The 14,502-nt window shown below is 38.0% G+C and overlaps 1 protein-coding gene across 1 annotated transcript; it reads right to left on the bottom strand.

The window, feature by feature from the left end:
* Window position 1: 1 nt before the first annotated feature.
* On the bottom strand, window positions 2-2,588 carry LOC125234937. Its single transcript, XM_048141359.1, has 2 exons — window positions 993-2,588; window positions 2-872 (listed from the first exon to the last, which is right to left on the bottom strand). The coding sequence occupies exon 2, from the start codon at window positions 797-799 to the stop codon at window positions 2-4; it is 798 nt and encodes a 265-aa protein (XP_047997316.1). The 5' UTR covers window positions 800-872; window positions 993-2,588.
* Between the last annotated feature and the right edge of the window lie 11,914 nt (window positions 2,589-14,502).

Raw genomic sequence — 14,502 nt, forward strand, 5'->3', positions numbered from 1 at the left:
TCTAAAGCTTTCGGATTGCAGAAAATGAATCATCAATCGCCATCAGTCGCACTTGATATACCACTTTAGATGGAAATTTATTAAGTATAATAACTCTAAGGTGACTAGCATCAACTTTCTCCCCTAGAGCCTCCAATACCCTCAGGTGCTTCTCTATGGCGTTCAGAGTGCATCTACAATCTTCAGGTAAATCCTTTGCTACCGTAAGTTTTTGCAAAGCCTCGTTGTGAGCGTCAATGACCTTTGAAGGCTTACCGAAACGGCTACTGAGGATATCGACCGCAATTGGATAATTTAAGTTTGTAGTCTCCAAACCCTCAACTGCTTGAAGGGCTGGTCCCTCCAAAGATGCTAGCAGGTATGAGAGCTTCTCCACATTGGCAATATCCTTATTGTCGACATTGGCTGCAAACTTGTCCCAGAATGTATTCCACTTTAGGACATCACCATTATATTTGCCGAGTTCTAATTTAGGTAGACGTGTCCTATTATTGTTATCTCCTTCGTGGCAGTAGAGTTTCATGGCAATTTCCAATTCCGTTAGCACGTCCTCCGCTTTAATCTGCACGTCGCGACACTGTTTCCAAAGATCTTCTCTTACATTGGCGCTATCACCAGACAAATATCTGTTGAGGTCTGTTGTGAACGACGATAATCTATTATTAACATTAATTTTGACGGCAACTATCCTGTCCCTTTCTACGCCGGTCTCCATACTATGAAGAGCCTCGGCGGCTCCCGTTAAAGCTTCTGTTAGCCTCTCTAAGCGCAATTCTAATGTTGAAACTAAAAGGTCCATTTTGTACGCAATGCAAGCTACTGATACTCTTCATTTACTTATTAATCTTATGTGTGTCCTATTTGATGCTAATCTGCAATGAAATGCATTGATTTTGAGTCCACTTTAAACCATAGAAGTTTGCTAGTTTTACAAGAAGATGTTAATAACTATATTTACTTAATAGTGAAGTCGCCTTATATTTATTACTTACAGCGAGTTATTTAGCAATCTGCTCACACACTTTAGCACTCCTAAATTAAGTAATTACACAGTTTTATTTAATTTTTACTTCTAGAAACAAACTTTTATCACAGCACGCGAAAACGAACAGAAAACCGGGTAAGTTTACAAAACTTAAGCCATAGACTAAACTTCACTCTATTTCTTAAGCCTCCTTTACACGACCTGACCTATCAATCTGTCGTGTCCGCTGCCGATTCGTTCCAGACACAACAAATATACCGCATCGTAAATATAGCCGTGAGGGAAATAAAACAAGTAAATGTTTTAATATTTATTATTATCCTTACACCTAAATTAATTTGTAATAAAACAAACGAAGTAAGGTGCACAGAATGACAGATTTATATAATAAATTCCGAACGTGATGAGTTGTGTATTTCCGAACGTGGACAGAGCAGTGTTGCCAATGTTTAAAAGAATGCGTAAATACCGCTCCTGTATCAATAATTTTTTAAACACATTACAATTTCTGCGTAAATAAAATTTAGACTTATAGAACAAATAAAACTCATCTGTCGGCCGGTCCTCCGTGCAACATTAAGTACGGAGCTCGAGACGTGCACATTCTCTTCATGGTTGGGTAGGTAATATATTACTACCTGTCTATACCCACCACAATGGTCATAACTACCCCATGTGTATACACCACTATGGGCATACCCAAACCAAAAAAAAATTGAGTTGAACAGAAAATTCTCAATATTAAGTTCATACTTAATTCTTTTATCTCTCCAAAGACGTCAACCGCAACCGACAGACTGCTTTAAGTTCGGTTTTAAGCATCTCCACCAAAAATGTAGCGGAGATTTTACTCTAGAAGGGATGTAACAGCAATCTGGCTACATGGGTCTATACATATAACACAGTACAACATAGCCATTGCACCGACCATGAATCAACACTCGATGGGCGTACAATTCCATCTCAAATCTAACTCGATCTCATCTCTTGTTATGAATGCAACCTCTAAACTCTCTCAGGGAAAATTAGAAGGGCCCCAAGTCCCGTGGCTCTTATCGGTGGATGCACGGCACAACTGAATCTCCAAAGGAGAACTCATCGTGCATCCCGCAACTCAGCACTCTTATCTCATGCTCAAGAACTTGCGATGAGTACTGAGGTGGGAACCATGTGGTCCCCGACGAGCCTCCACAACAACCCCTACAGCTCATCCATCAGCCTCCATAAAGTAACCTCCAGTAACTCAAACCGATAGCATACCAGCCACCTCACATGTTGCATTCAAACTCGAGCTACACACAGAATATCACTCAACTCAACAACTCAGCTCTATCTCAAGGTAGCCGTTAACTCATGGTCACTGCAATATCCATGAGTATATCAAATATAGCAATGTCTCACTTACCAAGAGCGTTGTACACGTGCCACACGGCGAATTACGTACCAGTACTCAGAGCATCTCTCTCCACGTGTCTCAACTCGTTTCCGCTCTTTTCTCCTCGCGGTCACCTCTGACACTTGCTCACCTCCATCGCCAGTGTTACCAGTGAAGAATACGCTAAGAGTGACGGTTTGGATACATACCACAATAACAGACTTCGCGATCTCCGCGACAACTTCATTGGACAAAAACTTCTTGCTGTCCCTCCCCTCATCATCCTCCTTGCGTTATCCCGGCATTTGCCACGGCTCATGGGAGCCTGGGGTCCGCTTTGACAACTAATCCCAAGATTTGGCGTAGGCACTAGTTTTACGAAAGCGACTGCCATCTGACCTTCCAACCCGAAGGGTAAACTAGACCTTATTGGAATTAGTCCGGTTTCCTCACGATGTTTTCCTTCACCGATAAGCGATTGGCAAATATCAAATGAAATTTCGCACATAAGTTCCGAAAAACTCATTGGTGCGAGCCGGGGTTCGAACCCGCGACCTCCGGAACGAAAGTCGCACGCACTTACCGCTAGGCTACCAGCGCTTCTTGCTGTCCCTCCCCTATACTTCATAATATAATGCATGCTCATAATTCCCATGCAGCCAGGTAATGGCGGAAGCTTACGAAATGTTTTTTGTATAGGTATTGCGAGTAGGAGAATAAAGAGTGTCACATCGATATCGTTAGGCCTTAGACCTTCATTGAAACTGCAATGATGATGATGTTGATGAAGTTGGTAAAGCAGTATTAAAACACGTAGTAAGAATATATTAGTTTTTAATTATAGTCATTTCAAATATTAACAGCAGTTTATTTTTTAACGACTATATGCTTTACATGGAGGTTTATTGTACCGAGGAGCTAGAGTGCGTCCGGGTAAGGGTGGAAAACCTGATGTTCGGCCTGTAGTTATATTCAAAACCGTCGGCTGCTTGTATTTAATGTGGTACGATGGATAACTGAGGTAAACGCTGAAATAGGATAAGTAAATTCTTTGTAAAAGATCAAAAATTGAACCTATGGTAAAAATTGACAGTTACTTAATTGCACCAAACAAGTAAATAGGCAAATTTACCTCGTGTGTCATGAGTAAGTAAGATGTATCATAAGCTGAACATGGCGTTAGTGACCTGGGGCCCATTTCTCGAAGCTACAAGTTACAATTTACAAGCGGTAGTCAATGTCTAATATGACAAGTTGGAAAGAGACTTCCGCTTGTAACTTGTAACTTTCTGTTTTGAGAAATGGGCCTCTGGTCCTCTGGGGCCCATTTCTCAAAGCTACTAGTTACAATTTACAAGCGGTAGTCAATGTCTAATATGACAAGTTGGAAAGAGACTTCCTCTTGTAACTTTCAGCTTTGAGAAATGGGACCCAGAGATATAAAACAGATATAGTATATTGTTTTCCTGTTGGGTACTCTAATTAAAAAAGAGGCCTTAAATACTTACTGAGACATTTCAGGAGGGCATTGATAGGCAAATTCTCCGTCGGCGAAATAGCTCAAAGGATGATAAGCTTTAGGATATCCTCTGTAATAATTTCTGTGCAATTGACAAGCCTGAAATAAATTTGTGGAAATTTGAAATAAGTGAAGTCCATATAGGTACACATAATATGTAGTTGTAGACCATTTATGTAACGCAAAAGTCCAGTTAAAACAACTGAATTAATAGTTGAACCGACAAAACGTATAAACGTTCGCCTTTGTACAAATTGTGTGTGTTATTTTTTTCTTGTTTTAAGTTTTTTTTTGTACAATAAAGTGTATTACTACTACTACTACTACAGCAAAAACTGGTGCACCAACAATAGCACAAGTAAAGTACCTACCGGTACAGTAGGTACACAATCATGTAATATACACAACAAAAATTACACTATCGTAGGGTAGTTTACATTTCAGTTAGACGATACGATAACAAAAAACGAATTATGCAAGACTAACTTACTTTATAAAAACTATTTATCTCTTCTTCTCGCAGAGGATCCAAAAATAATAAATATTTAACCATTTTTCAATTCCTTGTAAAATAACAAAATTAATCGTTAATGTCACTTTTTATGACGGTATTTTTTTCATAAAGTAACGAGTTAAAGGCAGTCCATACGGGACATTTTCCTTCTAATCTTATTGTAAAAAATCGTCTGATCAATTAATACGGTGAAGTAAGCATTGTAGAATCTTTAAAGTAGACACAAAAATTAAATTAGATTACAGTTACCATTTTTCTACAAGTTTTCAACTTAATTTTTCAAGAAAATTTCAAGATTTTGGCTGCTTTAATTGACATTTGAACTTAAGTACGTTTTTTATTTTTAGATCACTGGAAAGTTATCATAAATCAGCAATCAATATGTGTGTACGCTAGATGAGATAAAATAAATTTCCATTATTTTTTCATAATGATCATCTCGTGTAGACGGACCTTTACTCCTTGCTTGTTCTACGTAATCATAGACAATAGACGGAAATAAAAATGGCATCTTACTAAAATGTCAACTGGAAATGTCAAAACAATATCCGTAATTTTGTTGTAACACATAAATTGCAAGAATAATTTCAAATAATTTATAAAGCTTTTTCTGGATTAAACTATAATTATGTTTAGGTTGCGTCACCTAAAGATTTTCAGTTAAGGAACATAAGGTGCGCTGGCAGCAGGCTTTGTTATTTTTGGTGAACTATTTTTGTCCGCTCTACATTCAGTGCATTGGAATAATTTTGACATCCAGGAAAAGAATGTTCTTCCTACATGGTGAGTACATTTCGGCACAAAGTTTAACGAGTGTTATTAGCGCGTGTATCGAAGTAATGAGTGGCTGCAGCTGTTCTACATCGTCTACGTCGCATGGAGATCATTAACATATTTTTTACATGAACGAAACGTCAGTTTAGTGGTGCATAGTTCTGCGGTAAGGGTTCTTCGTGCATAATGCGGCAAGATATTAGTTGTCTAGTTTATTGGTATTTATTATTTCCACAAAAATAACCATAGCTTTCCTTCAAACTACTACTAGTAGGGATCAGGTATGTGGGATAGTGTGTGGGTTGTTTTTTTTTAAATCCTTAATAACATTAAATAAAACTATGGAAACGGATTAAATCGCGTATAATGAATTTAAAATACATCCCGACGTTTCGAAACGTCGGGATGTATTTTAAATTCATTATATGTGATTTAATCCGTTTCCATAGTTTTATTTCATGAGTAACTATCGCGGTAACCGAAGACGATATTCCTTAATAACATTGTTCTTAGGATGTTTAAAAACGTAGTAAATGTAGTGTTTCTTCTTCTTCTTTTATTTAATAAAACAATTAGGGTTGCCAACCGTACTATATAATATAGTATTGTACTATATTTTGGCCCAGCGTACTATATTCTATATGACAAAGATATAGTACGCAAAAGTACTATATTTTTGGGGTCCTTGCTAGTGGCGAATTTACACTAGGATCAAACCGCCAGGGGCGGCGTTTTTATAATAAAAAAAATTTCGCGCTCGCTACGCTCGCGCTTTCATTTCTACCTGACATCCATTGTACATTTCATTACTTCGTTCTGACATGAAATTATTACAGTTACAAATATATAAAGCCACCGTTGTTTGCAAACATTTGTCTTTTTAACCCCTGACGCAAAAACGACGGGGTGATATAAGTTTGGCGTGTCTGTCTGTCTGTGTGTGTGTCTGTCTGTGGCATCGTAACTCCCGAACGGATGAACCGATTTAGATTTAGTTTTTTTTTTGTCTGAAAGCTCAGTTAGTCGGGAGTGTTCTAAGCCATGTTTTATTCAAATCGGTATACTATGTCGCAGTAGGGGTTTTTTTCAAAATTTTAATTTCGTGGTTAGGTTAGGTTATTCCACGATATATGGATATATGTTATTTAATAACAACATTTCTTAAGACAGCTTCAATTTTAATCCATTGGTATTATGAATATTATGATAGTTTTTTTTAAAGCCATCATATTAACAACATCGTCTTTAAGCAAACTAGTATCCCATAATAATTACTCCACAGCTCATTAATTCTGTGATATTTAGCATCAAAGTTGAACTGTTCTAGGACCAAAACTGGTTCTTTGATCAAAAGTTTTGCCTTAATTAGTTTAAAATTAAAATCGCTCTTGCATTTTTAGAAATGTCTAGATTTCATGTATGTAAGATCCTTCACCAAAACAAACTTTCCAAAAATGTTTTTAAGACGTCAAAGTTCATAAAAATATAACTACATAAACATTTTTTTTTCAATGTAGGGGTCTTACAAATAGGGTAATATCGCCTTTTCGCAAAACCATTTTTGGCCGAGTTTCATTTGCCAACCAACATTTCGCCGAAGTTTCATTTTAACAATTTAACATTTAGCAATTTTTCAATTGGTAGAATTATTGTAAAGCAGATTATTAAAATCCATCTAAACTTTTACCAGACATATCATTTGTCAAAATGCTTCACTTGCTGAAACAATCTTGGACAAATAACGTTTCGCAACGAAACATTAGGCAAGTTACAAATAATTTTTAACATCATCCACAAGTTTGCTTTTTAAAAAAGGCCAAATGTTAAGTTGGTAAACGTGAGCTTGGCAAATAAAACAATTATGATAAGTTGGGAAATGAACATTCGGCGGAATAAAATTCCGCGAAACTTGAGTTGGGAAGTGATATTCGGTCGTTTTACAATTTTCGACGACAAAATAAGAGAACCAATACAACACAAAACTTGTCAAAATCGATGAAAACCGAGTGGAGCCCCTTACAGTGGGCAGAAAAAACGATTTCTACGACTCGGTTATCGATTATCTGTACCGTACTATATTTTATTTCGGTGTACTATATTTTATAGATGGAATTTTCTAAAATACTATATTTCCCTAAAAAAAAGTTGGCAACCCTAAAAACAATACTAAAACTATATCAAATTGTTAGATCATTTAAGTTTTATATTGCTTTGTAATTTCAGTTTCTTACTGGAATCTTATTTGTTTACATACATCATGTGCTGATATTGCTTTTGTAGCTGTATAGTAAAGTATATGTTTAGTATAATATCTTGCTAGATCATACTTTATGTATTTACTAGAAATTGCGGAATGCTCCATACAAATTTTTACCCCCCCCACCCCTTTTTTTTAGGAAAGTGGGGGGGTTAGAAAGAGACAAAAAAGTAGCCTATGTCACTCATCATCAACTATCTCCACTTAAAAAATCTTGTCAGTTTGTTGCTCCGTTTTGACGGATGAACAAACAGACACACACACTATCCCATTTATAATATTAGGTATGGATTTGACGATGATCAGAAATATAAAGTGTCGATGAGTCACTGTCTGCCGGAAATGAAATTGGATACCGGTTTATTAGGCAGGTGGTCGCCTGTTTTATTCCATAGCCCAGTATTTAGTCCATCACTTTCATCCAATAGCCTAGTATATTTTTGATTCCATCAACTCTCAAATAGTGTTTTCATTTTGGTGGGTGCTGGCAATGACATACACACCTTACGTTTCATTAAAGTGTCAAAAGGGCAGGGAAAACCATTTTGGTAGTGTTGTGGTAGTATTTCAAATTAAGTAGAATCATTATTAGTGCCTTAAATTAAAAACAAATATAATAAACCAACATAATATGAAGTTGGTTTAACATGTTTACGTTTGTTTGTGTTAGGGGCTCAAAAGAAGCCATGAAAAGTCACCATAAATGTTTGATTAAGAATAACATAATAAATAAATAAATATTTTAGGACATTCTTACACAGATTGACTGAGGCCCACGGTAAGCTCAAGAAGGCTTGTGTTGTGGGTACTCAGACAACGATATATATAATATATAAATACTTATATACATAGAAAACATCCATGACTCAGGAACAAATATCTGTGCTCATCACACAAATAAATGCCCTTACCGAGATTCGAACCCGGGACCGCGGCGTAGCAGGCAGGGTCACTATCGACTAATTAATCTTATAATTAGTAGATAACACTTAATGATTTAATAAAAGAAAAGTAAGTAACCTTGTGAGTCACGGCCCAGCCACGACATTAGTCTAAGCGCGTCAGCGGTGAGCGGCAGCCATACGTGCGAATGAAAAGTCCCATCGCTGTGTCTCGCTCCAATGTATGGCCGCCGCTCACCGCTGTCGCGCTTAGACCATTGTCGTGGCTGAGCCGTCACTGTTTATTACATTTTATATTTTGATACATATACATTTGATACTGTAATTATCAATTTATCTTATCTTCTTTACCATAGCTCATGAAATTGATAACAAGTTGTCCTATTGGTTTAACTAAGCTATTAATATGTAACACTAGGTACCCCTTCATATTTGTTGTTCTTTTCTGTTTGCTTTATTTATAAGATTTAGCATACATGTTTAACATGATTAAAAACTCAATTTTGTTGTATGGATGATGAGAAAAGAAAGGAAGCAGGAAAATGCAAGCTAACCTAAGCAGACTTTAAATAGAGCCATTTCTGCTCAGTGCTCACTGTCATAGGCTAGAACAAGATTTTTTGCTCTACTCTCCACGTTACTCAAAATTTTGACCAAAACATAATACATATTTATGTCTATACCTACTACACCTTCCAATACAAAAGTTTCTGTTACACACTTCCTATAGAAAATATTACTTTGCAGTTTTTTGGACAAAATAAACCTTTGACCTAAAGCATGTACCTAGGGCTTGCATTCCGGAATTCCGGAATCTCGAAATTCCGGAATTTCGGACAATTTTTCCGATATTACAGTTCCGGAATTGAAACACATAATCTCGAAAATTCCGGAATTGAAAAAAGATATATTTTTGGACGAAAACGTGTAATATCAGCCTCGTTATTTTACAAAACTACCACCGCGTCTATAAAAGATATGTAAATTCATTAAGTTAGACACTCCTCGGATTCAGGTAGTGCCTATTTTAAGTATTTTATGACCAAAGGTTTGCATCCAGGGCTAGTTAGAGCGAGATAGTGTAGTTTTAACCCACTAATATTATACCATTGTCACTTTCTGGTTTTGCTCTCAATTGTTTTAGCTAATAAGTGAAATATATAATCATTTTAAAGTAAATATTTGTTGTAGAAAGTTTTGTTTTGTGATAATTTAAAATTACTAGCCGGGAGTTGAGTGTTATGCTCGAATACTGAAGGACAATTAAACATAAATAAATAACATTAGGTACATTATTAATATTATTATTTTAAATATTGGCGTTATTTATGCTAAATTTATTAGATCGAACTTACATTTCAGTAATAATCTAAATTAATCGGTATTAATGCAACGTAAACTCAAAATTTTACTTCTTTTCTCATAGCACTGAATATTTTAGGCATAAAGTCTTAAGTTCAGAAGCAAATCGTAGTATTTGGTATTACATTCATTCAAAAGCATAACGTTGTAGTTACTTTATACACTTTTCACAAAGACGTGTGCATATTTTACTAAACTCTATCTAAGTCTATTACCACTTACCAAAAAATCAAAAGATTTAAGAAGCAAATGTATGGAAAATGATGTATATAAAAGAATGATTTATGTGTGAGAAGAAAGAATGATTTAGTTATTATAATGACTTAGGAATAAATCATAAAATCTGTCTTTTTGGGCTAGCTTGGATATCTTTTGTCCCTATTCGAGTCTGATAAAGGTAATTCAATATTTCTATTATTACAGATAAGTGAACAAGACGTTATGCAATTCTTGTAAATTATTTCTATTTTTATTTTTATTTGTCACTGCAATGTCACAGTTTCGTTTTCTTTTAACCCCTTATTTGCCAAGAGTGGCCCTGAAGCTTTAGTAGTTTCATGTGCTCTGCCTACCCCTTTATGGGATACAGGCGTGATTGTATGTATGTATGTATATTATTTCGATACTCAATGGATAGAAAAATAACTTTAACGTTGACCACTATCAGAAAACTGGCACTAAAACCTCGTTTGTATCGTTAACTGTAGTTCGAAATACCAGCATGTACCCAAATGTTTTATCCGAGCAATGCAGTGTTGGACAATGGTATCAAGAAAACACACCATGAAACTAGTGTAAGGGCATTGCGCATCAGCCAGGTCCACACAGAGCGAGCACGTCCCGAGGCAATGTGCTCACGCGACGAACGTGCAATCTAGACGTGCCTCGGTCGGGGCAGGACCCTTAGTCGAGAAAAACGCACGCACTACCTCAGCCGAGGTAGGTACAGTCAACCAGTTGGAACCCTAGGCCACTCTACAACCATGTCAAAATGACAAGCAGTATGAAATTTCTTACAATCTGATTTATAATGTCACTATGACATAGTTCTAAAGTGGCCTAGGGATCCAATTGGTTGACTGTACGTCTACATAGCACGTTTGCCTCTCGCGATGTGCCTCGCTGTGTGGACCTGGCTATTTATATTTTTCATGCATTCCGTGATCGCATGCGTTTGACGCTGGCAAAAAAAAACCGCCCACTTTTAGGTTTTTTTTTCAAAACTGACACATCTGTCGAACTTCGTAGATTGGGAATCCTTTTAAAGTAAACAATTCATCTACTTTGCTGCCCAACAGTTGAGGAGTGTCTTTTCAAAAGGGCTTATTTCCATTTTTTCTTTTTTTTAAACTATGAATGCAGTTTTTTTAGTATAGAAAATTACGTGTTGTTTTGAGATTAAAGCTCGAAAAGTCTCGCCCTGATCTTTAAAAAAAAGAGTAACATCAAAGTTTAGAACACATTTTGATAAATGTGTAATGATTATTTATGTGGATAAACCAATGTATGTAGTACAACAACATTGATATCAACTAACTTAATACAAAATCCTAAAATTAAATAAAACTATTTTAAAATAATAACGTTTACGCTACGAGGCCACAACAAAAGGGCTTAATTCCCAAAAGTTCGCATCAAAAGTGCTTAATTCTCAAAAACATATGGCAATTAAATATTTATTTAGGTACACATGTTACATTTGATGTAATCATTAGCATTAACGTCAACTTACAATATTACAATTTTGCAAATTAAATATTAATTTCAAAATCAATACCGTGGAATTATGTTTTTCTCGATTTCCCAAAAAAAGTTCAAAGTGGAAATAAGCCCTTTTGAAAAGACACTCCTCAGTTATGCACTGTTTGTTAGCAACTATTAATGTCATAGGCACCATCAGGCCCGGATCTAAGGGAGGGAGCCAGCCGGGGCTCTTGCCCCGGGCGCCAAGTCCAAGAGGGCGCCAAATTCGAACTTCGTCAAGTGCAAGGGGCGCCACATTTGACGTTTTTTAGTTTTTGTCCTCCCTCGAAAAAGCTTAGATCCAGTACTGGGTTCCATTTGCTTGATAGCGTTATAAATATTCAGTAATTCATTGATAGGCTCAAATTGTGTATGAAACAGTGTAATGAAACCTCATGAAATGAATCATTGGTTCACAATCAATCACATTGTGTGGCTGCTTCGCTCCACTGATTGGTATCCTTTGTATTGTTTGTACAACAAGAAAAAAAGACTAATAGGTACAAGCCTCGGCAGTCATTTCCGTCGATAAAAAGCCTTACAATTCAGAAATACCTGCGGTGAACTATGCAAATTATAGAAGAAGATCGAAATTCATTTATTACCCTGCTTACATTTTTATATGAAACAATTAAACTTTTGGTAATATCTGCCCGTGCTCACTAACATTTGTTTGACCCGTCCTTACTAGAGTTCTAGCAACGTGAGAAGTCTAGCTTGGTTCTTAGCTTGGTGTGACTAGGGTCTACTATCATCATCGAATAATCTGAAAACGTTAGGTATCTGCCTCTTTATCTTTCGCTTGCATATTTCTCTCCCGCTTGCATATTTCGCGGTATGACCTCAGTAACCGTCGCCCGTGGGTAAATGCATGTACCCTGTCAATGGAAGCAGAAGATGTTTAGATATTTGTAAGCACTATGTCCGCTTGGATATATCTGCGGCTTGTACCTAGTTTGTAATACTGCCCTCCTAAGCCGAAAAGCGCTATCTCAAACGAAAATCCATAGCTAACTTATACTAAAGTATCTATAACTGACAGTTCCATTTTCAAAATCATTTGGTTTTGAGATAGTGCCACTCGGCTTAGCAGGGCAGAATAGCACTCATAGCTTCACGTTCGCTAGTCAGCACGGCATGCGTTGTCATGGTTACGCGTTGAGTCATGCCCTTGTTGTTTACCAGCATCGTGCAGTTCATTATCATTGAGTGAGTGAACATTTGTTTTCATTAAACAAGGTCAGGAAGATAATCGATTCTTTTTAGGTAGGTATTTGTGATTTGAAATTTATGTAAAAGACCATTCCTTGAAGCAGTGTTTCAATTTTCATGTGGCGGTCTCCTGTGTTAGCTACCTGCTGTACCTACGTATTTATCATCGCGCGACCTCTAGTACTTACCAGTACATGTATTTATTGTTTTACAGTTGTAAGGCTGCGGGTCACAGTGTGAAAAAAAAAAACTGCGCTAAAGAATAATAAGGCTCTTAATAAAAATAAAGAATTAACCTATCCGAGACGCGAATCTACATTTTTGTCGCCTTTACTATGTTTGTCTTCCATACACAATAGTGTTGCAACTTAATTAGGTCGTCACTGCACCAGAGCTGTAGCACCAATCACTCATTAACCTCATTTGATTCTGTGAGAAGTGCCACACTAACCTGTTTACTAAAACAGTACACAAACAATATTGAGAGCTAATACCTACTACCGTACTTAGTTTGTGGTTGACGTCAAAACCTTTGAGGGCATTGAGAGTTCAAACTTGAAGGTTTTAAGATTTTTCCTGTGCACATCAGTTTAAAGTATACGGAGTTTCAGTCTGAACATTGCTGGGGTGTTATATTATCATAGGTACCTAATCGAAAGTTTGTACGGATACGGAACCCTCGGTGGGTGAGTCCGACTCGCACTTGGTCGGTTTTTCTCTCAGTGTAGCATGACGACACGGGGCGATGCAAGTCGCGAGGCAATTTCCTCGCGCGGCAAACTTGCTATGTCGACGAGGCGTGCGTTTTGTTCGACCGAACAACCTGACTCGGCCGAGGCAAGTCTACATTGGGCTTTTTGTGGACCCGCCAAGTGACTTCACTTTAGTAGGGGCCGATATGCGACGACCGACGCGGTCGTTGGCGTGCAGTTCCTATACAAGTTGGAATTGGGTTGCAGTCCGTTTATATCGGCCCTAACCGACGGCTCAGCGGTTACATTGGAGCGAGACACAGCGATGGGACTTTCATTCGCACGTATGGCTGCCGCTGTCGCGCTTAGACCAATGTCGTCGCTTTCATTTCATAATAATCTTTGTATGGCAGGTGCGTAGCGAGTGGCGTGTGATATGGTGATGGCGGCGGGCGGCATGGGCGACGCGCGCGAGCGGCTGCCGGCGCTATGGCGGCGGATCGAGGACGCGCACTACAGCTATCTCGAGACGGACGACAGCCCCGAGAAGCTGCAGCAGCGGGAGAAGCTAGAAGGTACGCGCACTACAGCTACCTCGAGACGGACGACAGCCCCGAGAAGCTGCAGCAGCGGGAGAAGCTAGAAGGTGAGTGAGACGGAGCATGGTGAGTGAGGCAGCATGCTGCCAGCGCTATGGCGGCGGATCGAGGACGCGCACTACAGCTACCTCGAGGCAGACGACAGCCCCGAGAAGCTGCAGCAGCGGGAGAAGCTAGAAGGTGAGTGAGACGGAGCATGGTGAGTGAGACAGCATGCTGCCGGCGCTATGGCGGCGGATCGAGGACGCGCACTACAGCTACCTCGAGACGGACGACAGCCCCGAGAAGGGTTCCCTCTATTTGGCATAACTTTAACTGTCCGAAACGATTTTCGCATAACAGACTTCGCATAATCGATTTTCGCCAAATGTTAATTTGGCAGAAAACTTATTTGTCATAATCGAAAATAATACGAATAACACATTGTCCGAAAATAAGTTCGCATAATTCTGTTTACGCCGATTGTTTTTATGAATAAAATTAATTCGCATAATTGTATTTGGCATATTTCTTAAAATCAGAATATCCACCCATACTAAATGCTGTTAAGAGAGTCGGTTTGGTTAGG

This window comes from Leguminivora glycinivorella, chromosome 16 (genome assembly GCF_023078275.1).
Source record: "Leguminivora glycinivorella isolate SPB_JAAS2020 chromosome 16, LegGlyc_1.1, whole genome shotgun sequence".
Taxonomy (NCBI): Eukaryota; Metazoa; Arthropoda; class Insecta; order Lepidoptera; family Tortricidae; genus Leguminivora; species Leguminivora glycinivorella.